Source organism: Palaemon carinicauda, chromosome 33, assembly GCF_036898095.1.
Source record: "Palaemon carinicauda isolate YSFRI2023 chromosome 33, ASM3689809v2, whole genome shotgun sequence".
NCBI lineage: Eukaryota > Metazoa > Arthropoda > Malacostraca > Decapoda > Palaemonidae > Palaemon > Palaemon carinicauda.
Window position 1 is genome coordinate 34,408,688 of NC_090757.1, and position 22,433 is coordinate 34,431,120.

Consider the following 22,433-nt stretch of genomic DNA (forward strand, 5'->3'; position numbering starts at 1 on the left):
ATAGGAGGAGATCCCAGATACTCCTAAGAAAGTAGTTCGAGGTAAGTACTTCGTGTTGGAACAATTTTATTTCAAAAAATCTCAGTGCCTTGTTTTATTTCTCATGGATCATTATTATATAGATGCACTAGTTGCATTAATAAAAAATTCTGCACGTGATTTCTGTTTCTGTCACACGTTTTTACAAGCACAAGTATTTTATAATTTAAACAAAAGTATTTATGAAGGTAAAAAAAAAGAGAGAGAGAGAGAGAGAGAGAGAGAGAGAGAGAGAGAGAGAGAGAGAGAGAGAGAGAGAGAGAGAGAGAGAGAGAGAGAGAGAGAGAATTCCTAGCTATAAAGATCTAAATATTATACTCACTATGCAGTTATTGTGACTACCAGCCCTTTCAGATCCCAAGGTATTTTTTTTCATCTCTCAGTTCGAACCTTTTCCAAAATGCCAATCTTCACGACCTGTAAATGAGAAAAATTGTCAATATTTCTCTCTTGAAAACCACAAGAATATTAAAACATGATCTTGTTACGATAACTGATCTAAGTACACAACTTTTTCATGTTGTCTGTACATTACAATGAAGACATGGAACAGCAAAGTATACTTTTTAAATGCATGTTTCATAGAGTACAAACCAATCTCTCCCTATTTTATTTACAAACCAATATCAACCAATATCTGCCAAACTTTTGTAAACCCATTGGACCAGAAAACATTTTAAAGAACCTGTAATATGATCTGGCCCATTAACTTTGACAATTATTGAAGATCCGAGAGAAGGAGGGCACTCCAAAATCAAACCATTGTTCTCTAGTCTCAGGTAGTGCCATAGCCTCAGTACCATGGTCTTCCTCCGCTGCCTTGGGTTGGAGTTGTCTTGCTTGACGATACACTCAGGCAGACTATTCTAGGTTTCCTTATTTCCTTTCATCACTGGACTATTTGTCCTTTTGGGCTTATAGCCTCCTGCTTTCCTAACTAGGGTCGTAGCTTAGCTAGAAATAACAATAATAATAAACTGAACAGTTATTAACTCAGGCTCAGCCAGGGGTAAAATGGCAGGACCAAGAGAAGTTGAAATTGCCCAAAAGACGATTTACCAGAAGATTGATACCTGAAGAATGCAGCAGTTTCCAAAAGAATATAACCAATGAAACCATTGGGATAGAAAGCAGAATTAAAAAAGATCTGTGCCATGGGGTTGGACATATTTCTATTTAAGGGATCAGATATATTACTGTATTAGATTCTGGATGATTATTGATGCCATTTCTCTTAAGATGATGAAAATTGAAAATTTCGTTGGTACGGCGATTCCTCAAGACATACTAGACGGCCATGACTCTTGAGTTTCATATCTTCATATCTTGCATGCTGTCTGAGGAGCAGTCAAACCAAGGACAGGAAGATTATGGGCCAAAATATCACTGTTTATACTGCTCAAGTAATCACCCTTAAATACAAGTTTAGAGAAACCAGATAGATTTCTAAAGTAATTACCCACCATATTGTGGTTCACCTATTGATTTCTCAGTACATCTTGGATTTATGAATACCTGTAAATCTATATCACAGACTCCTCTTTATATACCAACTATTTTATTGTAAAGTGACTACTGGGTTTATAAAGGCTTAAACAAATATGAAAAATTATAAAAAAAGGAAAAAAAAAAAATCTTTGATATCTTCATGTACTTTACAGCTTTCAAAGAGGGACTTGGAACATAATGCTGAGATAGCCAAAGATTACTGTACTGTGCTGTGGAATTAAAAGGTACCTTAACTTTAATTTACTCACTAAAATAGAGGATGAGAAAGAAAAAACGCTGTTAGACCAATATAAAATAACAGCCGAAGGAGATACAGGAAAGGAAAATTGAACATTAGTTCTAGATTAACAAACAAATTAAAATAGATGGCAGTAATCAGAACCGGGCATCCAAAATACTTAAGAGAATTGTTACACATTGCGCAGCAAACAAATCGTGTCGACACGAGAATAATTACAGATGGCTTCAAACTGTTGGAACCTAGATATATGTCTACTTTAGGCTCCAGAGCCTTTAAATATGCGACCCCGAGATTATATAATAAGCTCCACGAAAAATTCGAATGATTGAAGACATTAAGGCTTTCAAGAGGAAACTGAATACTTTCTTATTTCATGAGTCTTTTGACAGTGACGATTCAACAGTAAATGAACAATATGCAATACGAAATGTTAAATACTCTGAACGAACAAGGTAAACGACAGTGGAGGTCCTGTAGAGAGTGAGGTTCCCCTGCTGTATGGGACGGGAAAAGCAGCCATCAAAGTAAAGTAAAAGTAAAGAAACAGTTCTAGCTCAAGGTCAACCAAAAGTAGATTATTTTGTATAAAAATTGCACCATAACATCTAAAAGAGTTGGTACAAATAAGACAACCACCACTATGTAAGGATGCAAATTAATGATGAAAACAATGTTGCTTGTGTCTATAATACAGCATGACAAGAGAAGATGAAAGTCTTTGAGGTCACAGGGGAAAAGGTTCATTATAAGGGTTATGTATCTGGACATTGCCTACTTACAAAAGGAATGAAGCTCAAAAGAGAATACCTTCAATTGAGAGTTGACAGAAAAATACATGTAACACCCAAGTACTGTACTGTACATGTATTGCTTAATAAAAGAAAAACTTCAAATAAATTCAAAATATCAGTCATGTTACATTAGGAGTGGCACTGCTCGATGGTTATGAGGATCAAATGGAAAGAATTAAAAGTTGAAAGGCAAAAAAATGAATAATATAACTGCCAACTATTTTGGACCAAGCACCTTCAAAACTGAACTAGGAGAAGTTTATTCAAACAGGCTAAATCTTCATTTAGAGGGCAATCACACAAAAGACTGCCAGGTATATAACCCCTAAACATTTCACATTACCAACTGAATAGTCAACCAAAAGGAAACCAAGTGAATTAAGAAGTTGATCAAGACAGAACTTGGAAAGACATAAGATACAAAATTTTCAAGACTATAAGTCTCTTTGGATCACACTGAGAGATATGATTTATGAATTTGTGCTATATAAGACAATACTGGGGTCTGTGAACCCATTTCCAGAACAGAATAGTAAAGGATAAGAGACTAGACAGCATAGACGGAAGAAAGGAGCCTGGAATTGAGGTAAAGTAGAACGATATATGGAAGGTGCCGATGGAATGCTGCAAAGACTTAAGCAATGCCTACAGTGCCCTGGAGGAGGAGCACTGGTGACAAAACCCTCCTACAAATGGAAATATACGTCAACATGGCAGTCGAGACATCAATTTTATAGTAAACTGGAAGGGAAATGTTATTGCCATTGTAGCTTAGAAGCTGTGATTTGTGATACAGAATTTGAGCTATAAGGACCAGAGCTCTAAATGGGGAGATCCTTCAGAGCAGAGGTGCATACTTAGGAAGAAATCCCCGATGTTATACAATTAAGTTTAAAGACATCTGATAGAGGAGAGAAATTGTGAAAGGAAGTATGGAGCAGCGAAAATCCAAAAGGACCCTTGTAACATGCAGTGCTACGATACTGGACCTGCACGATGCCAAGAGAAAAATTATTTACCTTCAATACTCACCTAATACACTGAAATAAACAGCCTACGATTGTTTGGAACTAATATTAAGATTGCTTTGAAAATTAATTCCTTCCTCACTAAAGTAGACCTTATAATTATATCTTATGTAATCTATTACACTTTACCAGGGCATTAAAACGTACAACCACCTAGCAGTGATTGATCAAATCACAAAGGACATCAAGTGATGAAAACTATTAAAAAAAAGTAAAACCTTCATCAGTCGTGGTGCCACATGCTACAGTTACATTAAAGGAGACGGAATCCTTTAATATGTACCACCGCCAGGTTTCCACATGCAGAAGTCACCATCCAGGAGACACAAAATACTTTTAAGGAAAAGCCAGCCTCAGAAATTGGTTTTAATTACATACTGATTAATCTTTATTTGAAAGCCTTTTGTGTCTTCCTGGGGGACCACCACTACTGCCTGAAGGTCATAAACTCACCACTTTATGTCAAGATCCAATACGTAGGAGAAGCTTTGGCTTCTTCCTCCTCTCCTCTGAAAAGGGAGTGAGGAGTTCCTCATCAGCGGAGGCTCAGCATAGTCGTTCCGCTTCCAAAAGCTTGATAGTGTATAGATCTGAAAGTAAATAAATTATTATTCCAAATATTACATATACAGTATACTGCCACGTGATTTACATAATTTATAAAGAAAACAATAGAAATTTCTTCACACAGACCTCATATGACATTTTTGTCTTAATTTGTAATTAATTAACCCTTTTACCACCAGGCTATTTGGAAATTTCCAACCCTTAACCCCCAGGGGTTATTTTTTTTTCAAGCACATTTTGCAGTATATTTCTTTTAAATTGCTCTAACAGCCTTAAATTTCGTCATAGAGAGGTCAGGTTGGTCTCATTCTCTTGGAAAATGCCTGAAGTTTCTCAAAAAATTATCAAAAATACAGTATGCAAAAAAAAAAAAAAATATCTAACTAGCAGTTTTCTGCAAGGACGTACCGGTACGTCCATGGGCGTAAAGGGATGAGTTTTGTGAAACGTACCAGTACATCCTTTGGGGGTAAAAGGGTTAAGGACCAATTACTCATCGTACATCAAGTTTCATTCAGTAAGATTAAATAATTTATCTCAAAGCTTGTATACCAGATGCAACCCTAGTTGGGAAATCACGATGCTAAAAGCCCAAGGACTCCAACAAGGAAAATAGCCCAGTGAGGAAAGGAAATAAAGGAAAGAATGTTGTGCACAAGAACTCTAACCCAAGACAGTGAAAAACCATGGTACAGAGACTACGGCATTACCAGAGACTAAAGAACAATGGTTTGATTTTCAAACCTCACTCCATGTGAGGGACATATATTGTTTTTTCCTGAATGTTTCTTCGCCTCCTGCTGCCAAATCTTCCAGAGAGAGAGAGAGAGAGAGAGAGAGAGAGAGAGAGAGAGAGAGAGAGAGAGAGAGAGAGAGAGAGAGAGAGAATTGCTAGCTATAAAGATCTAAATATTATACTCACTATGCAGTTATTTAGACTACCAGTCCTTTCAGATCCCAAGGTATTTTTTTTCATCTCTCAGTTCGAATCTTTTCCAAAATGCCAATCTTCACGACCTTTAAATGAGAAAAATTGTCAATATTTCTCTCTTGAAAACCACAAGAATATTAAAACATGATCTTGTTACGATAACTGATCTAAGTACACAACTTTTTCATGTTGTCTGTACATTACAATGAAGACATGGAACAGCAAAGTATACTTTTTAAATGCATGTTTCATAGAGTACAAACCAATCTCTGCCTATTTTATTTACAAACCAATATCAACCAATATCTGCCTAACTTTTGTAAACCCATTGGACCAGAAAACATTTTAAAGAACCTGTTATATGATCTGGCCCATTAACTTTGACAATTATTGAAGATCCGAGAGAAGGAGGGCACTCCAAAATCAAACCATTGTTCTCTAGTCTCAGGTAGTGCCATAGCCTTAGTACCATGGTCTTCCTACGCTGTCTTGGGTTGGAGTTGTCTTGCTTGACGATACACTCAGGCAGACTATTCCAGGTTTCCTTATTTCCTTTCATCACTGGACTATTTGTCCTTTTGGGCTTATAGCCTCCTGCTTTCCTAACTAGGGTCGTAGCTTAGCTAGAAATAACAATAATAAAAAACTGAAGTTATTAACTCAGGCTCAGCCAGGGGTAAAATAGCAGGACCAATAGATTGAATTTGCCCCGACAATTTAAAAGAAGATTGATACCTGAAGAATGCAGCAGTTTCCAAAATAACCAATGAAACCATTGGGATAGAAAGCAGAATAAAAAAAGATCTGTGTCATGGGGTTGGACATACATATTTCTATTTAAGGGATCAGATATATTACTCTATTAGATTCTGGATGATTATTGATGCCATTTCTCTTAAGATGATGAAAATTTCAAATTTTGTTGGTACGGCGATTCCTCAAGATATACTAGACGCCCATGACTCGGCATCCTATCTTACATGCTGTCTGAGGAGCAGTCAAACCAAGGAGAGGAAGATTGGAAGATTATAGGCCAAAACGTTACTGTTTATATTGTTTAAGTAATTTTGACAAAGGAAAAATCTATTTCTGGGGAGATACCTGTGACGCCCGGTGAAAAGGGTCCTTCTTTACACTTTTCTGATATAAATACTTCCAAATATACCAGAGAAAGTTAAAAGTATGGAATGCAGAGGTTACTACCCTCGCGCGAGCACCCAGTGGGCGTCGTGTATAAAGCAGGGGCGTGTGAAAACCACTAGTCACAGGCTGTCTTCCATTTAGATAATTCCTTCATCAAAGGGAAGGGCCGTAACAGAGGCCCTAGCTACCTTACCTGAGCCACTCTACCGACGCCCGACACTATCGACATCTGTACTTCATCCTTCTGTTGGACTTCGTAAGCGCCGTATTATAAGTTTGGAAAACCTGATATTTTACTTAAAGTAATCAGCCACCATATTGTGGTTCACCTATTGATTTCTCAGTACATCTTGGATTTATGAATACCTGTAAATCTATATACCAACTATTTTATTGTAAGGTGACTATTGGTTTTATAAAGGCTTAAACAAATATGAAAAATTATAAGGAAAAAAAAAAATCTTTGATATCTACATGTACTTTACAGCTTTCACAGAGGGACTTGGAAAATAATGCTGAGATAGCCAACAGATTACTGTACTGTGCTGTGGAATTAATAGATACCTTTAATTTACTCACTAAAATAGAGGGTGAGAAAGAAGAAACGCTGTTGGACCAATATAAAATAACAGCCGAATGAGATACAGGAAAGGAAAATTGAACATTAGTTCTAGATTAACCAACAAATTAAAAAGGATGGCAGTAACCAGAACCGGGTGTCCAAAATACTTAAGAGAATTGTTACACATTGTGCAGCCAACAAATCGTGTCGACACGAGAATAATTACAGTTGGCTTCAAACTGTTGGAACCTAGATATATGTCTACTTTAGACTCCGGAGCCTTTAAATATGCGACCCCGAGACTATATAATAAGCTCCACGAAACATTCGAATGATTGAAGATATTAAGGCTTTCAAGAGGAAACTGAAGACTTTCTTATTTCACGAGTCTTTTGACAGTGACGATTCAACAGTAAATGAACAATATGCAATACGAAATGTTAAATACTCTGAACGAACAAGGTAAACGACAGTGGAGGTCCTGTAGAGAGTGGGGTTCCTCTGCTGTATGGGACGGGAAAAGCAGCCATCAAAGTAAAGTAAAAGTAAGTAAAGAAACAGTTCTAGCTCAAGGTTAACCAAAAATGGATTATTTTGTATAAAAATTGCACCATAACATCTAAAAGAGTTGGTACAAATAAGACAACCACCACTATGTAAGGATGCAAATTAATGAGGAAAACAATGTTGCTTGTGTCTATAACAATACAGCATGACAAGAGAAGATGGAAGTCTTTGAGGTCACAAGGGAAAAGGTTCATTATAAGAGTGATGTATCTGGACATTGCCTACTTACAAAAGGAATGAGGCTCCCAAGGGTACCTTCAATTGAGATTTGACAGAGAAACATTTAACATCCAAATACTGTACTGCTTAATGAAAAAAAAAACTTCAATCAAATTCAAAATATCAGTCATGTTACATTAAGAGTGGCACTGCTTGATGGTTATGAGGATCAAATGGAATGGATTAAAAGTTGAAAGGCAAAAAAGTGAATAACTTATTGCCAACTATTTTAAACCAGGCACCTTAAAAAACGAACGACGAGACTTTAATACAAACTGGATAAATCTTCATGTAGAGGGCTATCACGCAAAAGACTGCCAGGTATATAACCCCTACACATTTCACATTACCAACTGAATAGTCAACCAAAAGGAAACCAAGTGAACCCAGACGTTGATCAAGACAGAACTTGGAAAGACATAAGATGCAAAATTATCAAGACTGGTATGAGTCTTTCGATCATACTGACAGATATGATTTATGAATTTGGGCTATATAAGACAATACTGGGGTCTGTGAACCCATTTCAAGTGCATGAGAACTGAGCAGCTATGATAAACAGTAAAGGATAAGAGACTAGACAGCATAGACGGAAGAAACGAACCTGGAATTGAGGTAAAGTAGAACGATATATGGAAGGTGCCGATGGAATGATGCAAAGACTTAAGCAATGCCTACAGTGCCCTGGAGGAGGAGCACTGGTGACAAAACCCTCCTACAAATGGAGATATGCGTCAACATGGCAGTCGAGACATCAATTCTATAGTAAACTGGAAGGGAAATGTTATTGCCATTGTAGCTTAGAAGCTGTGATTTGTGATACAGAATTTGAGCTATAAGGACCAGAGCTCTAAATGGGGAGATCCTTCAGAGCAGAGGTGCAAACTTAGGAAGAAATCCCCGATGTTATACAATTAAGTTTAAAGACATCTGATAGAGGAGAGAAATTGTGAAAGGAAGTATGGAGCAGCGAAAATCCAAAAGGACCCTTGTAACATGCAGTGCTATGATACTGGACCCGCACGATGCCAAGAGAAAAATTATTTACCTTCAATACTCACCTAATACACTGAAATAAACAGCCTATGATTGTTTGGAACTAATATTAAGATTGCTTTGAAAATTAATTCCTTCCTCACTAAAGTAGACTTTATAATTATATTTTATGTAATCTATTACACTTTACCAGGGCATTAAAATAAACAACAACCTAGCAGTTCTTAATCAAATATCAAAGGACATCAAGTGATGAAAAATATTAAAATAAAGTAAAACCTTCATCAGTCGTGGTACCACATGCTACAGTTACATTAAAGGAGACGGAATCCTTTAATATGTACCACCGCCAGGTTTCCACATGCAGAAGTCACCATCCAGGAGACGCAAAATACTTGAAGGAAAAGCCAACCTCAGAAATTGGTTTTAATTACATACTGATTAATCTTTATTTGAAAGCCTTTTGTGTCTTCCTGGGGGACCACCACTACTGCCTGAAGGTCATAAACTCACCACTTTATGTCAAGATCCAATACGTAGGAGAAGCTTTGGCTTCTTCCTCCTCTCCTCTGAAAAGGGAGTGAGGAGTTCCTCATCAGCGGAGGCTCAGCATAGTCGTTCCGCTTCCAAAAGCTTGATAGTGTATAGATCTGAAAGTAAATAAATTATTATTCCAAATATTACATATACAGTATACTGCCACGTGATTTACATAATTTATAAAGAAAACAATAGAAATTTCTTCACACAGACCTCATATGACATTTTTGTCTTAATTTGTAATTAATTAACCCTTTTACCACCAGGCTATTTGGAAATTTCCAACCCTTAACCACCAAGGGGTTATTTTTTTTTTCATGCACATTTTGCAGTATATTTCTTTTAAATTGCTCTAACAGCCTTAAATTTCGTCATACAGAGGTCAGGTTGGTCTCATTCTCTTGGAAAATGCCTGAAGTTTCTCAAAAAATTATCAAAAATACAGTATGCAAAAAAAAAAAAAATCTAACTAGCAGTTTTCTGCAAGGACGTACCGGTACGTCCATGGGCGTAAAGGGATGAGTTTTGTGAAACGTACCAGTACGTCCTTTGGGGGTAAAAGGGTTAAGGACCAATTACTCATCGTACATTAAGTTCCATTCAGTAAGATTAAATAATTTTTCTCAAAGCTTGTATACCAGATGCAACCCTAGTTGGGAAATCACGATGCTAAAAGCCCAAGGACTCCAACAGGGAAAATAGCCCAGTGAGGAAAGGAAATAAAGGAAAGAATGTTGTGCACAAGAACTCTAACCCAAGACAGTGAAAAACCATGGTACAGAGACTACGGCATTACCCGAGACTAAAGAACAATGGTTTGATTTTCATACCCCACTCCATGTGAGGGACATATAATTTTTTTCTTCCTGAATGTTTCTTCGCCTCCTGCTGCCAAATCTTCCAATCAATTCATCTTAGTCATTGCTGGGCCAAATGACTTGAAATTTGGCACAGAGGTCGAGTGGGTAAATACCCAGATGCGTTTAAATTTTTTCTTTTGATACATACCAAAATAATTTTAGTTTTTATTGCCATTTTCTGACAACAAACTATATTTTGGTCTCCTGTGCCCTGGTATTACAACCAAATTAATTGAAATTTGATACCGAGGTGCCCTAGATAAATACCAATAGATAGTCTCAACATTTTTGGAACAGGTTTCTTCAAAATGGTTAATTTTGCAATCTGTTTATTTTTAAACAAAAAAATTAATGATTATTTTTAGATTTTTGACTTTTTATAGACCAAAAATTTGCATTTTTTGCTCTTATGCCCTGGTATTTAAATCATATGACCTGAAATTTGGTATGGAAATACCTATAATATACGACCACAGGACGTTAATCACAACTTTTGCTTACACTACTTCCGAGGGATTTCTTGTAAATCTATCGGGGATCCATTTCTGGAAAAGATTAATATAGTCCAGTACATGGTTGCATGGAGAGGGAGATGTTGCCTTTCTAGTGAAGTGTCCTTTTTCTAGAAGAGTTGCTTACCATAACTAAAAAATCTATTCTACCTCTACCAAGCAGAGCTCTTCTAGGAGAAGGACACTACAAAATCAAACGATTGTTCTCTGATCTTGGATAGTGCCATAGCCTCTTTACCATGGTCTTTCACTGTCTTGGGGTAGAGTTCTCTTGCTTGAGGGTGCACTTGGGTACACTATTCTATTTTATTTCTCCTCTTGTTTTTCTTAAAGATTTTATAGTTTATATGAAATATTTATTTTAATGTTTCTGTTCTTAAGATATTTTATATTAATTGTCAATTACTTTTCTTGAAGTTTCCTTATTTCCTTTCCTCACTAGGATATAATCTCTGTTGGAGCCCTAGGGCTTATGGCCTTCTGCTTTCCCAACTAGGGATGTAGTTTAGCAAGTAACAATAATAATAATAATAATAATAAAAAATAGTTGAAAAGCCAACAACACTCATTCCAGTGTGGGCAAAGATCCCTCATTTTCCTTAAACCATTTGTATTTTACTTTTCCCAGACCACCCACCCCAACACGAATATGGAGTTACCAACCCACAATCAATGATACTCTTGTTTTGACAAAGATGATCAAACAGTAAGCGAACAATGTGAATTGTGACCCGAATGAACATCATAATACGACTCTGGAGGTCCTGTAGAGAGTAGGGTTCCCCTGCTGTACAGGACCAGATAAGCAACCCTTAAATTAAGGTAAAGTCAGTCATTCCTGACACTTTCATCTGAGACTGCTTTAAAAGATTTTTGTCTGGATTTTAGGGTTTAAAGGCCACCCATGAATGGCAGAACCAATGGACATTAACAAGCTCCTGAGAATTACCATATATACATACGATCAGCTCCAAATGCCCTCTTCACCCAAGCTAGGACCAGGGAGGGGTAGGGAATGGTAGACCTTTAGGTTCCCCAAAACGCCCATCCTTAGCTCTCAAGGATGGTGAGGTTGCAGACACTACAAGAAACTATCGTGCTTGAGCAGGTATTGAAAACCTGTCCAGCAGATTGCCTGGCAGAGACATTTTCAACAGGCTAATTCCCTAGTACTATCCCAAAGGGTTTTGGTAACATATTAGAAATGTCTCTGCCTGGTAATCTGCTGGACTGGGGTTTGAGACCAAGACAGTGGTAAACCATGGTTCAGAGGCTATGGCACCCAAGATCAAAGAACAATGGTTAGATTTTGGAGTATCCTTCACTTAAGAGCTGCTTACCATAGCTAGTCTCTCTTCTACCATCTTAGCACTACTTTCGATAGTTGTGCACGAACTGCTACTCAATGATTTAAGGGCCAATGGTATCGAAAATCAAGCCTTTGAGTATCTAAAATATTACTTGGTTGACAAACTACTGTCTACAAATTGGAAACTTATTTATCATAAGAACCATTAAAAAAACGGGTACCCAAGGGATGTGTACTAGGCCCAGTCTTATTCTGTGCCTATACTTTAGATCTATCAAATGTATGAAGTGGAGTTTAAACTGTTTGTGGATGATACACAACTTTACCTGGCGTGCAGGAGAACGTGTTGGAGCGTATGCGCACATAGTGCGTACGTCCTTGGGCCTGAAGAGCTACTAAAGAGTGTTTGTCAGGTCTCGTTGGCGTATATGTAGTTGGCGCGCAACAGCGTGCTTTGGTGGAGCTTTGTTAGGCTCATGTAGAAACGGCGACGGCAAGTTGGCAGGTCTGTCGGGTGGAAGGTCGACGTGTCCTTTAAAAGGACGACCTTCCACCGAAGGAGATCGTGAACAATCTGTAGAAAGGTCCAAGGCCCAATGCAGAAGCAGTGATGGATGATTGGTCTCGAGGCTCCTCTGCGGTGGACTGCATCGAAGATATTGAACCAAAGAGCCGCCTCCTCACCGCAGGTGAAGGAAGGCCTCTATGGCAAAGAGGAAGGCAAGTCTTCCGACGAATGCGCCCTCTGGGGGCCGTTGGATCAGCAAGCTGCCCTTCTGCAGTCCTCCTAAGAGGAGTCTCTGTAAGTGAACTCCCCCGAGGGGAGAAACACTTGCCGGAGAGACTGACGATGGACTTAGTTTCTCCCTTGTAGGTTGAACAGGAATGGGAGAAACCAAGCCGTCAGCTACCGTAGAGTCTGGAGTGGAAGAGGTCTTGGGTGATACCGCATTGGATACCTCTGACACCACCACGTCGACAAGAGACAGGATAAACCTCTGACGGTGACAACGACTGCTTGACAGCAGCATCCAATCGGATGTAGTTAAGCAAAACCTCCTTGGAGGGTGAACCCGTAAGCCCCAAGGAGGACCAAAGCTGAAAAAGGGAGGTTGGTGACATATCCTCCCCCCGGGGCGAGAGGTGGAGCTGCTTCACTAGGGGAAGCAACGTCATCTCTCGAGTCCTGAGGTTGGTAAACAATACATCTGTCTACACTATCGCTCGACGGTCTCTCGAAAGAGACCGACCGAGTGGAAGCTTCGGAGGAGCTTTGGGCAACGGAAGAAGAGGCCTTGGGTTTTTCTCCTTTCGAAGCAACCTTCGAAGGAGAAATATCCCGTTTGGACTTCTTCTTCCGTCGTCGCGAAAACCTCTCCCACTGGGAGATAGACCACTCCCTACACTTCTTGTTGTTATCACACCGTTGGCCCCTACAAGAAAGACAAAGGGCGTAAGGATCAGGCTCGACCGCCGACATGAATGTTTCACTGGGGCGGTCGGGAAACCCGGGGCAGGTGCGCATGATCGCAGAGGCCAACTTCACATATACAGAACTCGAAAAAGAAAAGACAAAAGCAATTAAATGGCTGCCAAATGACAGTGAGGATGAGAGCGGACACATCCGACCACCATCCGAGCCGAGAGCAAAGTGAGCTTAAGCACAGGTGTGTGAAAAGGGGGGGGGGGGGGGGGTGTTAGCAAGCTACCCACCCCTACCCCGCTAACTAGCGGTGTGGGTAGTAAACCCTCGTTAAAAATTAATGGCTCGTCATTTCAGCTACGCCGAAAGTAATACCCCTATTAAATAGCGTGGTTTGTATTCCAGTTACGGAACAAATAATGAATGTACTAGGTTAGGTTAGGTGGGTTTGTTAGGTTCTGGACCCTTTTGCAAATCTCAAAAGTGTTAAATAACCATGTTTGGCTGGTTTCCCACAGGGGTCCCCCATAATTGTCTTTATATAAAGGGGTCCAAAAACTCATGAACGGGTGGTTTGCCCCAATACCACCAAAGAATTAGCTTTAGAAAATAAACAGGTTTCCACATGCAGAAGTCACTATCCAGGAGACACAAAATACTTGGAGGAAAAACCAGCCTCAGAAATTGGTTTTAATTACATATTAATTTATCTTTATTTGAAAGCCTTTTGTGTCTTCCTGGGGGACCACCACTACTGCCTGAAGGTAATATACTCACCACATTATGATAAGATCCAATAGGTCGGCAGGTCGGCCCAGTTTCTTGAAGCAATGATCCGCCCCTGGTAGTATGGTGTCGGAGGTGGCTTCCTGGGCCCTTCCTTATGCCATTTCTAAAAAACAATTTGAAGATATTAGACATTTGTCATCAATTTTAAAACAGGTTCACATAAGATTCATTAAAACTTTGAATGTGACAAAAAGCAAGTTATATCCTCTGTTAACTTCCAATAATATTGAAACCTATCTTTCACTTGTTAAGAGCACACATTTAGTACTATAAAATTTAGTCACTACTGTATTGACAAGGATAATAGCCCAGTGAGGAAAGGAAGCAAGGAAAAATAAAATATTTAAAGAACAATAACATTAAAATAAATATCTCCTATATAACTATAAAAACTTAAAACAAGAGGAAGAGAATAAGATAGAATAGTGTGCCCGAGTGTACCCTCAAGCAAGAGAACTTTAACCCAAGACAGTGGAAGACCATGGTACTGACGCTATGGCATTACCCAAGACTAGAGAACAATGGTCGTAAAATAGCAGTCGAGTTGTAACCCAAGAAAATGTAGCAAATAATTGTTGCTGTTTCCTATATAAATTGAGTAAATACCTACGTCAGAGAAGAGTAAAATCAGGCATAATTATAAAGGACTGTTCCTACAGCAAAAACCTTTTATTCAACACTCGAATGGATAAAGGAATGCAAAGAGGTAAAACTAAAGGGGCCCTCAGTAGAGAGCAGACCTCCGCCGCAGCAGCTTATTACTCGACCTTGACATTGGACCTTAACACGTATCAATTGGCGTGGATTTTCATACACTCTACTATGAACCAACTTTGAAGTACCTGTGACAACGATGTCCAAACTTATGGCTGATTACGTGAGTTGGACATTTTGCTTGACCGTGACCTTGACCTTGACCTTTGACCTTTAAATTCCAAAATTTAATCATTTCCAGGACTTTACATGAAAGTTAATCCCTGCTAGTTTCATTATTCTAATATTAAAATTGTGGCCAGAAAGCTGTTCACACACACACACACACACACATAAAAGGGGGTAAAACATAACCTTCCAAACTTTGTTGGCAGAGGGGAAAAAAAGGTCAAATCCTTTTTGTGCATGTAACTACAGTGGTTAAGGCATTTATATATTCAAGATACCTAACATCATTCAATGCACTGCAGACACATTTTCATTGATTCAATATTCAAACTTAACTGACATACGTACCCAGATGTCATTTACATAACTTAACACTAGAGCAGCGATTTATTCAACAGTTTACTTCCGGCACTCAGTTTCATACTAAGTAATATTTACTCACAGACAATGACATACGGTAGCTTGAAAAAGTTTTTTTTTTAATGGTATCCGCTTTTAAATGCCAGCTAAGTCATAACCTGGATGTTGTTTTAAATGACCATTCTTCGGCCCCCCCTCCCCCTTTCAGTTCCATCTGTTACAAGAGGATGTCTCCCCAGAGGGACATTCAATCTACAGTATTACAGGAATTTATTGTAAATTCATCTACTTAAGTATTTAACTAAATGGGCACTCGGTAAAGAGCATGCCTTTGCCATGCAGTCTTGCTTTGCTCTTAACTCCACTGCGTCCTTATACTTTAACGTATTTTCTTCAACACCTAATGGATTCGTCCTTGGATCATACCCCACATATCCACCAATGTTTGTTGAAATTGATTCGGTAGTTTTTGTGAAATGTTCACAAACAAATTATTTGCCATGTAATTCGCATTGTGATCATTTGAAAGTACAGTACTGCTGTGACCCTCTACTTTATCCAAAATTATACAAATTCCTCCTTGAGTACTACCCAACACAACTACAAACTTTGGTCAAAATAGGAACCGAACTTTGTGTAAAATTGCTCAGAAACAAATGACGCCGGAGGGAATCCATATCCTTCGCAAAATCTTTGATTTTGGCGACGACAATTATTCAATTTTTATAATTTTGCTCCCTAATATGTACAGCATTGCTGTTCCTGTTCAAAACATACCATATAAATAATCACCGAAAGTGACCCAGGGGGTGGTGTCCAGAGCACATCCGTGTGCCGCTTGCCAGAACATAGGAGCAGTGAGATTACACCTATTTGCAAGCAAAGAGAGCCACGGCCGACCAAAAACCATTAGAAGGGCATAAGTGAATCATAGAAAATTGTGATACTTTTAATTATCATCCACTTACATGAACCTTATATTATTCCAACTGGTTATCTTGTGTTTATTTTGTATTTCCGACCTTTATTATTGCTGCAAATCACTCATTTTTGGCCTTTCCTCAACCCCCCCCCCCCCCAAAAAAAAAAAACAGGTTTCTGACTGGTGTCCCCTGTAATTGTCTTTGTACAAAGGGGGTCCAAAAACTCATGAATGGGTGGTTTGCCCCAATAATCAAAGTTAGAAATGCATAAAACACAAGATAGAGAATAGGAAAAATATATGGTTCATGTATTGTGGCTAGAAATTAAAGTATCAGTTCAATTTCGCCTTTCCAGTTCACCAGTCAGGGACGTTACCACACTGGCCACAGCAACCCTGTAGCTCTATTATTTTCCTTTTCTCGTCGCTAAGGTCTGGACAGTAAAGAATGAAATGAGAGGTGTCTTCAGTTTCTGCCCCAACACAGTTTACATTCTACCCTTACTACTAATTAATGTCTTTCTATCATTTCTAATATTTACCATTTTCAGCGATCCCTTATGGTAAAGGACACACGGCAAATGAAGTAGGGTTAGGTAGGGAGTACCCTACAGTAGGTTAGGACATATTCACTAGGCTAAAAGACTTGGCAATCATTGTAGGGTTAGGTGGGCGTGCCTTGGGTTAGGAAATCGGTTTCATTATAGTGTATTACAGGGCAATGTAACCTAGGAAGACCACTACTTTTTCTTATAGAAAAAATTACGCTCTTCGAAAATGACACTCGTTCCCGTCGCAAATTAATAGTTTCAGAAATATATATACATCTATATCCTCCAATAATGGGGGACCCCCAGTGGGAGCTCGGGGTTTTGGGTGGGGAAAACATACTGGGGAATCGATATATAAACGTAAAACAAGCCTTTTCTTCTCTATACATTACCTTCTTGAAATTATAATAACCGGAGGAAAATACAAAACAGTATATCTGGATAAACTTTGAAGGTGCCGTTACTAAGATTGTGTCATGAAAAAATACAGTAACCAGTGCTGCCAACGTCCGATGTAGATCAAATGTTATTTTGTGACCTGTCATACTACTAGGCTAGGTTAGGTGGGTTTGTTAGGTTCTGTGCCCCTTTTGTACTTTTTATATATTGAGTAAAACTTATGTGGAGAAATTATTTAAAATACATATGGAAATATCTATCATTACTATCTTTAGTAATGTCAGCGTGCCGTTGGTAACTCTGTGTACCATACGTCAACGTTGGTAACACTGTGTATTATTGGTAACGTTGCTAATGTTATCGTTCGTTCGTAAGAGAAGTGACACCGTGCAACTCAAAGTTATCCGAATTGGTTGATCTGTTTGTTTCCGATTGAAATGAACATCAAATTCGGTTAATTCACGTTATTTTCTATAGGAAAACAATTATATATCGTTTCCCAGTATGTTTTCCCCACCCAAACCCCGAGTTCCCACTGGGGGTCCCCCATTATCGTAGGATATAGATGTATATATATTTCTGAAACTATTAATTTGCGACGGAAACAAGGGTTTCATTGTAGTGTATTACAGGGCAATGTAACCTAGGAAAACAACTACTTTTTCTTATAGAAAAAATTACGCTCTTCGAAAATGACATTCGTTCCCGTCGCAAATTAATAGTTTCAGAAATAAATATACATTTATATCCTCCAATAATGGGGGACCCCCAGTGGGAACTCGGGGTTTTGGGTGGGGAAAACATACTGGGGAATCGATATATAAACGTAAAACAAGCCTTTTCTTCTCTATACATTACCCTCTTGAAATTATAATAACCGGAGGAAAATACAAAACAGTATATTTGGATAAACTTCGGAGGCGCCGTTACAAAGATTGTCATGAAAAAGTATAACCAGTGCTGCCAACGTCCGATGTAGATCAAATGTTATTTTGTGATCTGTCATACTACTAGGCTAGGTTAGGTGGGTTTGTTAGGTTCTGTGCCCTTTTTGTACTTTTTATATATTGAGTAAAACTTATATGGAGAAATTATTTAAAATACATATGGAAATATCTATCATTACTATCTTTAGTAATGTCATTATCGTAGGATATAGATGTATATATATTTCTGAAACTATTCATTTGCAACGGAAATGAGTCATTTTTGAAGAGCGTAATTTTTTTTATAAGAAACAGTAGTTATTTTCCTAGGTTACATTGCCCTGTAATTCACTACAAAAATACCGAAACGAGTGTCATTTTTGAAGAGAGCGTAATTTTTTCTATAAGAAACAGTAGTTTTTTTCCTAGGTTACATTGCCCTGTAATTCACTACAAAAATACCGAAACGAGTGTCATTTTTGAAGAGAGCGTAATTTTTTCTATAAGAAACAGTAGTTTTTTTCCTAGGTTACATTGCCCTGTAATTCACTACAAAAATACCGAAATGAGTGTCATTTTTGAAGAGCATAATTTTTTCTATAAGAAACAGTAGTTTTTTTCCTAGGTTACATTGCCCTGTAATTCACTACAAAAATACCAGGAAATCCTCTCGACTTATTACAACTCTGGCACAACGGCAATCAGTCGACATTCTATGCTACTACCAATGTTTTTTCTATAGCCCTAACAGTAACATACTTTATAAATACCTTAAAATATTCTATTTTTCCTTATTTCCTTTCCTCACTAGGGTATTTTTCCCTCTTGGAGCCCCTGGGTTTATAGAATCCTGCTTCTCCCACTAGGGTTATAGCTTAGCAATTAATTATAATTAGAATTTTAATAAAAAGTTTTCTTTTTTTTTCTTTAATACAGAGGGTTCTCCACATACAAACATTTGGAGGCAAACCCAAATGAAATCAAATATCTTATATTGTATCAAAATTCATAATAAATACAATTAATAAATATATTTTAATGCAGAAAGCAAGAAAACATTTGCAATATGAAACAGGAACATTTGTTTAACTTAGCAGCTGAATATCATAGGCGTATATGCCCTAATTAAAACTAAGCCTACCAGCATTAAAAGTAGAAATAGCCTAGTGAGCAATAGAAATGAACTTATGAGAAGTAACTAATAATGAACCCGTGGCCAAATAGGGTTCCTTCCCACTGGATAATTTACATTAATTAAAAATGGCGAGTTTCATTTGACACTTCAGCCCGAACGTGATGGACACCTTTGATAAATAGCATTTATGCAAATTTAACTAGTTTACATTGCCCTGTAATACACTACAATAAAACTAGATTATGATAATACTTACATCATGCAATTTTTGGCGTCGAAAATGGGATAAAAACTAATTATAAAACGTCGGAAATACATTATTTGTGTGGCAGTCTGACTGAGTCCATGTGACCGGTGGCCATGTTGTTCCAGATTCGAACTTTTCCACCTTTGGACACCTTTGATAAATAAAGCATTTATGCAAATTTAACTAGTTTACATTGCCCTGTAATACACTACAATACAACTAGATTATGATATCACTTACATCATGCAATTTTTGGCGTCGAAAGTGGGATAAAAACTAATTATAAAACCGAGGAGTCCAGATGAGCGGTGGCTATCATGGATTCATGATGTTCCAGAGTCGAACTTTTCCACCTTTCAGGTTCATCTTTACAACGGCTCCTCTCGTAATCTTGAGACGTATTTTGAGAGTATTCTTTATAATATATAAATTTAACTTAAATAACTCTTCATAGTCTAATCTCAAGATGTTTTATAGTCTTTTTTCATTAATTCACCCTTAGTTTTTCTAATAATAATAAGAATATAGCTCGTGTATTCTATTAAATGATTTAACAATGTTTAATGTTTTCTGGACACAGTAATATAGGACGAATATATTAAGAAATTAAATTACTTTAACTTATAGTCGGGAATTTATTCAATTGTTAAAATGAAAACTGATAATATAAAGAAGTTAAAACTGCTTGTAAGGATCATTCATTAAAAAAAACTATTGTCTGAGCTTTAAAATTCTTTCATATAAAACATATTATTTGGTAAACAAGTACAACAAAATTCAATTATATACAAGAAATGGAATGTGTTATGAGTTATAAAAAGAGCTATTGTTCAAGTTTTAAAATTCTTATAGATAGAATATATTCTATGGACAGAACTAATACAAAATATATCTATATAAGATTATAAATTTTTTTAGATATCATCAAAGTCCTATTTGATTGTAAAATTAGAAATCTTGAAGGTTTTTTTGCCCATTTCTTCTGGTAAAACAAGTCGCTGAGTCTGTTTCAAGGAAATCTGGCTGCTATTATTTTACCAAATAGGATTAACAAAACATCTTAAGATTTTCCAGTTTTACAATCAAATAGATCTTTAATCGTGGCTAAGGAAATTTTATTGCGTGAAATAGATATATTTTGTATTACTATTATACATAAAATATATTATATATAGAGGATTTTTAAAACTTAAGACAATAGGTATTTTAATGAATACTCTCACATACAAAAGTTACAAGTAGTTTTTTTTAAATTCAATTTTTAAATAGTTTTCCTCTTAGTAATTGCATACATTATTACTCTAAAGAAAAGTAATACTATTTGTTAATATATTAGTCTTACATTGCAATGATTAAATAGTGTATGTCTTGCACAAAACAGCATCTTTGATATACTAAGTTGCAACTCGTATTATTGGTCCATGATTTTTTTTGAGATTGCAATCCTATTATGAATAATAAATATAGATAAATCATTTGTTAGAATATGCGAACAATATCTAAAAAGTTGAGAATTAAGTTTACAAAATGCAATTAGACAATTAGTAATATTTTATTTTAATAACTTAGTTTTGTTTCCCAAAATAAATGTCTGCTAACAAGAAAATAGAGGGTTATAAACATTGGGTTATATACATTGTTCATCATTTATTCTTAATACGTTTTATGTTCATTTGAGTTATATACATTGTTCATCATTTATTCTTTATATATTTTATGTTAATTTGAGTTATATAACTCAATGTTTATAACCCTCTAGAAAACTCGATTTCTTAATGTTTTCACCTAGATACAGTTGTCTCTAGATTGGAATATCCTTATATGATTAAATTATATTATATTCTAAGGCTTAACATTGCCTTTATAATGGCTTATTAATGTTTTATAAGCCATAACACCAAATTCTATGTTTGCCACGTCACCATCATCCTTGGAAAATGCTTTACCACTTGTGTTACCAAACAAGATAACTAAAACCCTTCCAAAATTTCTAATTTTACAGCCAAATAAAACATTGATTTTATCTAATACATATTTCTCTCTTACACAAAGGAATTTTTGGTACTAATCTCAAAAAATTTATATTTTAGATGAAGGAATTTTAAAGTTTAGACTATAGGTATTTTGATGAAGCATCTTTGCCCAGAGAAAAGTTTCTAGCTTTTTTTTTCAAATTTATTCATATTTTCTGTTATCTTAATTATGTCTCCAAATTAAAGTAATTCTACTTTTTTAATTTCTTTTTATTCTTATTATTGTTTATTTTTTTGTGGCTACTCATTGTAAAGAAAATACCCCAGGTAACCACATATGTACATAAGTATATATACAGTATATATATATATATATATATATATATATATATATATATATATATATATATATATATATATATATATATATATATATGTACATATATATATATATATATATATATATATATATATATATATATATATATATATATTATGCCCCCTGTGGCCGCGGGGGCATAAAACAATTAGAATAGCGCCAACGTTATCCCTGCGTGTCGTAAGAGGCGACTAAAAGGGACGGGACGAGGGGGCTGGGAACCCCCTCTCCTGTAAAAGTATCCTGTGAGACAGCAACAAAGAGATGGAGCTGGGGGGAGAGTGACTGCTCCCCGCACTCTAGTTTTGGGGTGTTTGAATGTGCGTGGATGTAGTACGATAGAGAGTAAAAGATGTGAGATTGGAAGTATGTTTCGAAGTAGAAGGATGGATGTATTGGCCTTGTGTGAGACAAAGATGAAAGGAAAGGGTGAAGTGATGTTTGGTGAAATGTCTGGTAGAGTGTCTGGGATTGAAAGGGGAAGAGCGAGAGAGGGTGTGGCTTTATTGTTGAGTGAATGGATGACAGGTAAAGTAGTGGAATGGAAGGAGATATCATCTAGGTTAATGTGGGTAAGGGTTAGGTTGGGTAGGGAATGTTGGGCGTTTGTCAGTGCGTATGGGCCAGGTAGTG

The 22,433-nt window shown here is 36.9% G+C and overlaps 1 protein-coding gene across 6 annotated transcripts in view; it reads right to left on the reverse strand.

Moving 5' to 3' along the window:
* Positions 1 to 19,823, reverse strand: part of LOC137626301 (uncharacterized) — a 61,163-nt gene extending 41,340 nt beyond the window's left edge. Inside the window, exons 1-5 of one of the 6 annotated variants that reach the window (XR_011040993.1) lie at positions 19,689 to 19,823; positions 14,015 to 14,129; positions 9,107 to 9,243; positions 4,062 to 4,198; positions 362 to 456 (exon numbers count right to left, since the gene is read on the reverse strand). Coding sequence is in view for 3 of the 6 variants with exons in the window: in XM_068357372.1 (XP_068213473.1) it covers positions 5,186 to 5,192; positions 9,107 to 9,243; positions 14,015 to 14,129; positions 19,458 to 19,519 (321 nt within the window). In the remaining 3 variants the exon portion in view is untranslated. Of the gene's footprint in view, positions 1 to 361; positions 457 to 4,061; positions 4,199 to 5,097; positions 5,193 to 9,106; positions 9,244 to 14,014; positions 14,130 to 19,457; positions 19,603 to 19,688 lie in introns of those variants that run through there. The other 5 variants (XM_068357373.1, XM_068357371.1, XR_011040994.1 and 2 more) reach the window with 5 other exon arrangements.
* Positions 19,824 to 22,433: the final 2,610 nt, after the last annotated feature.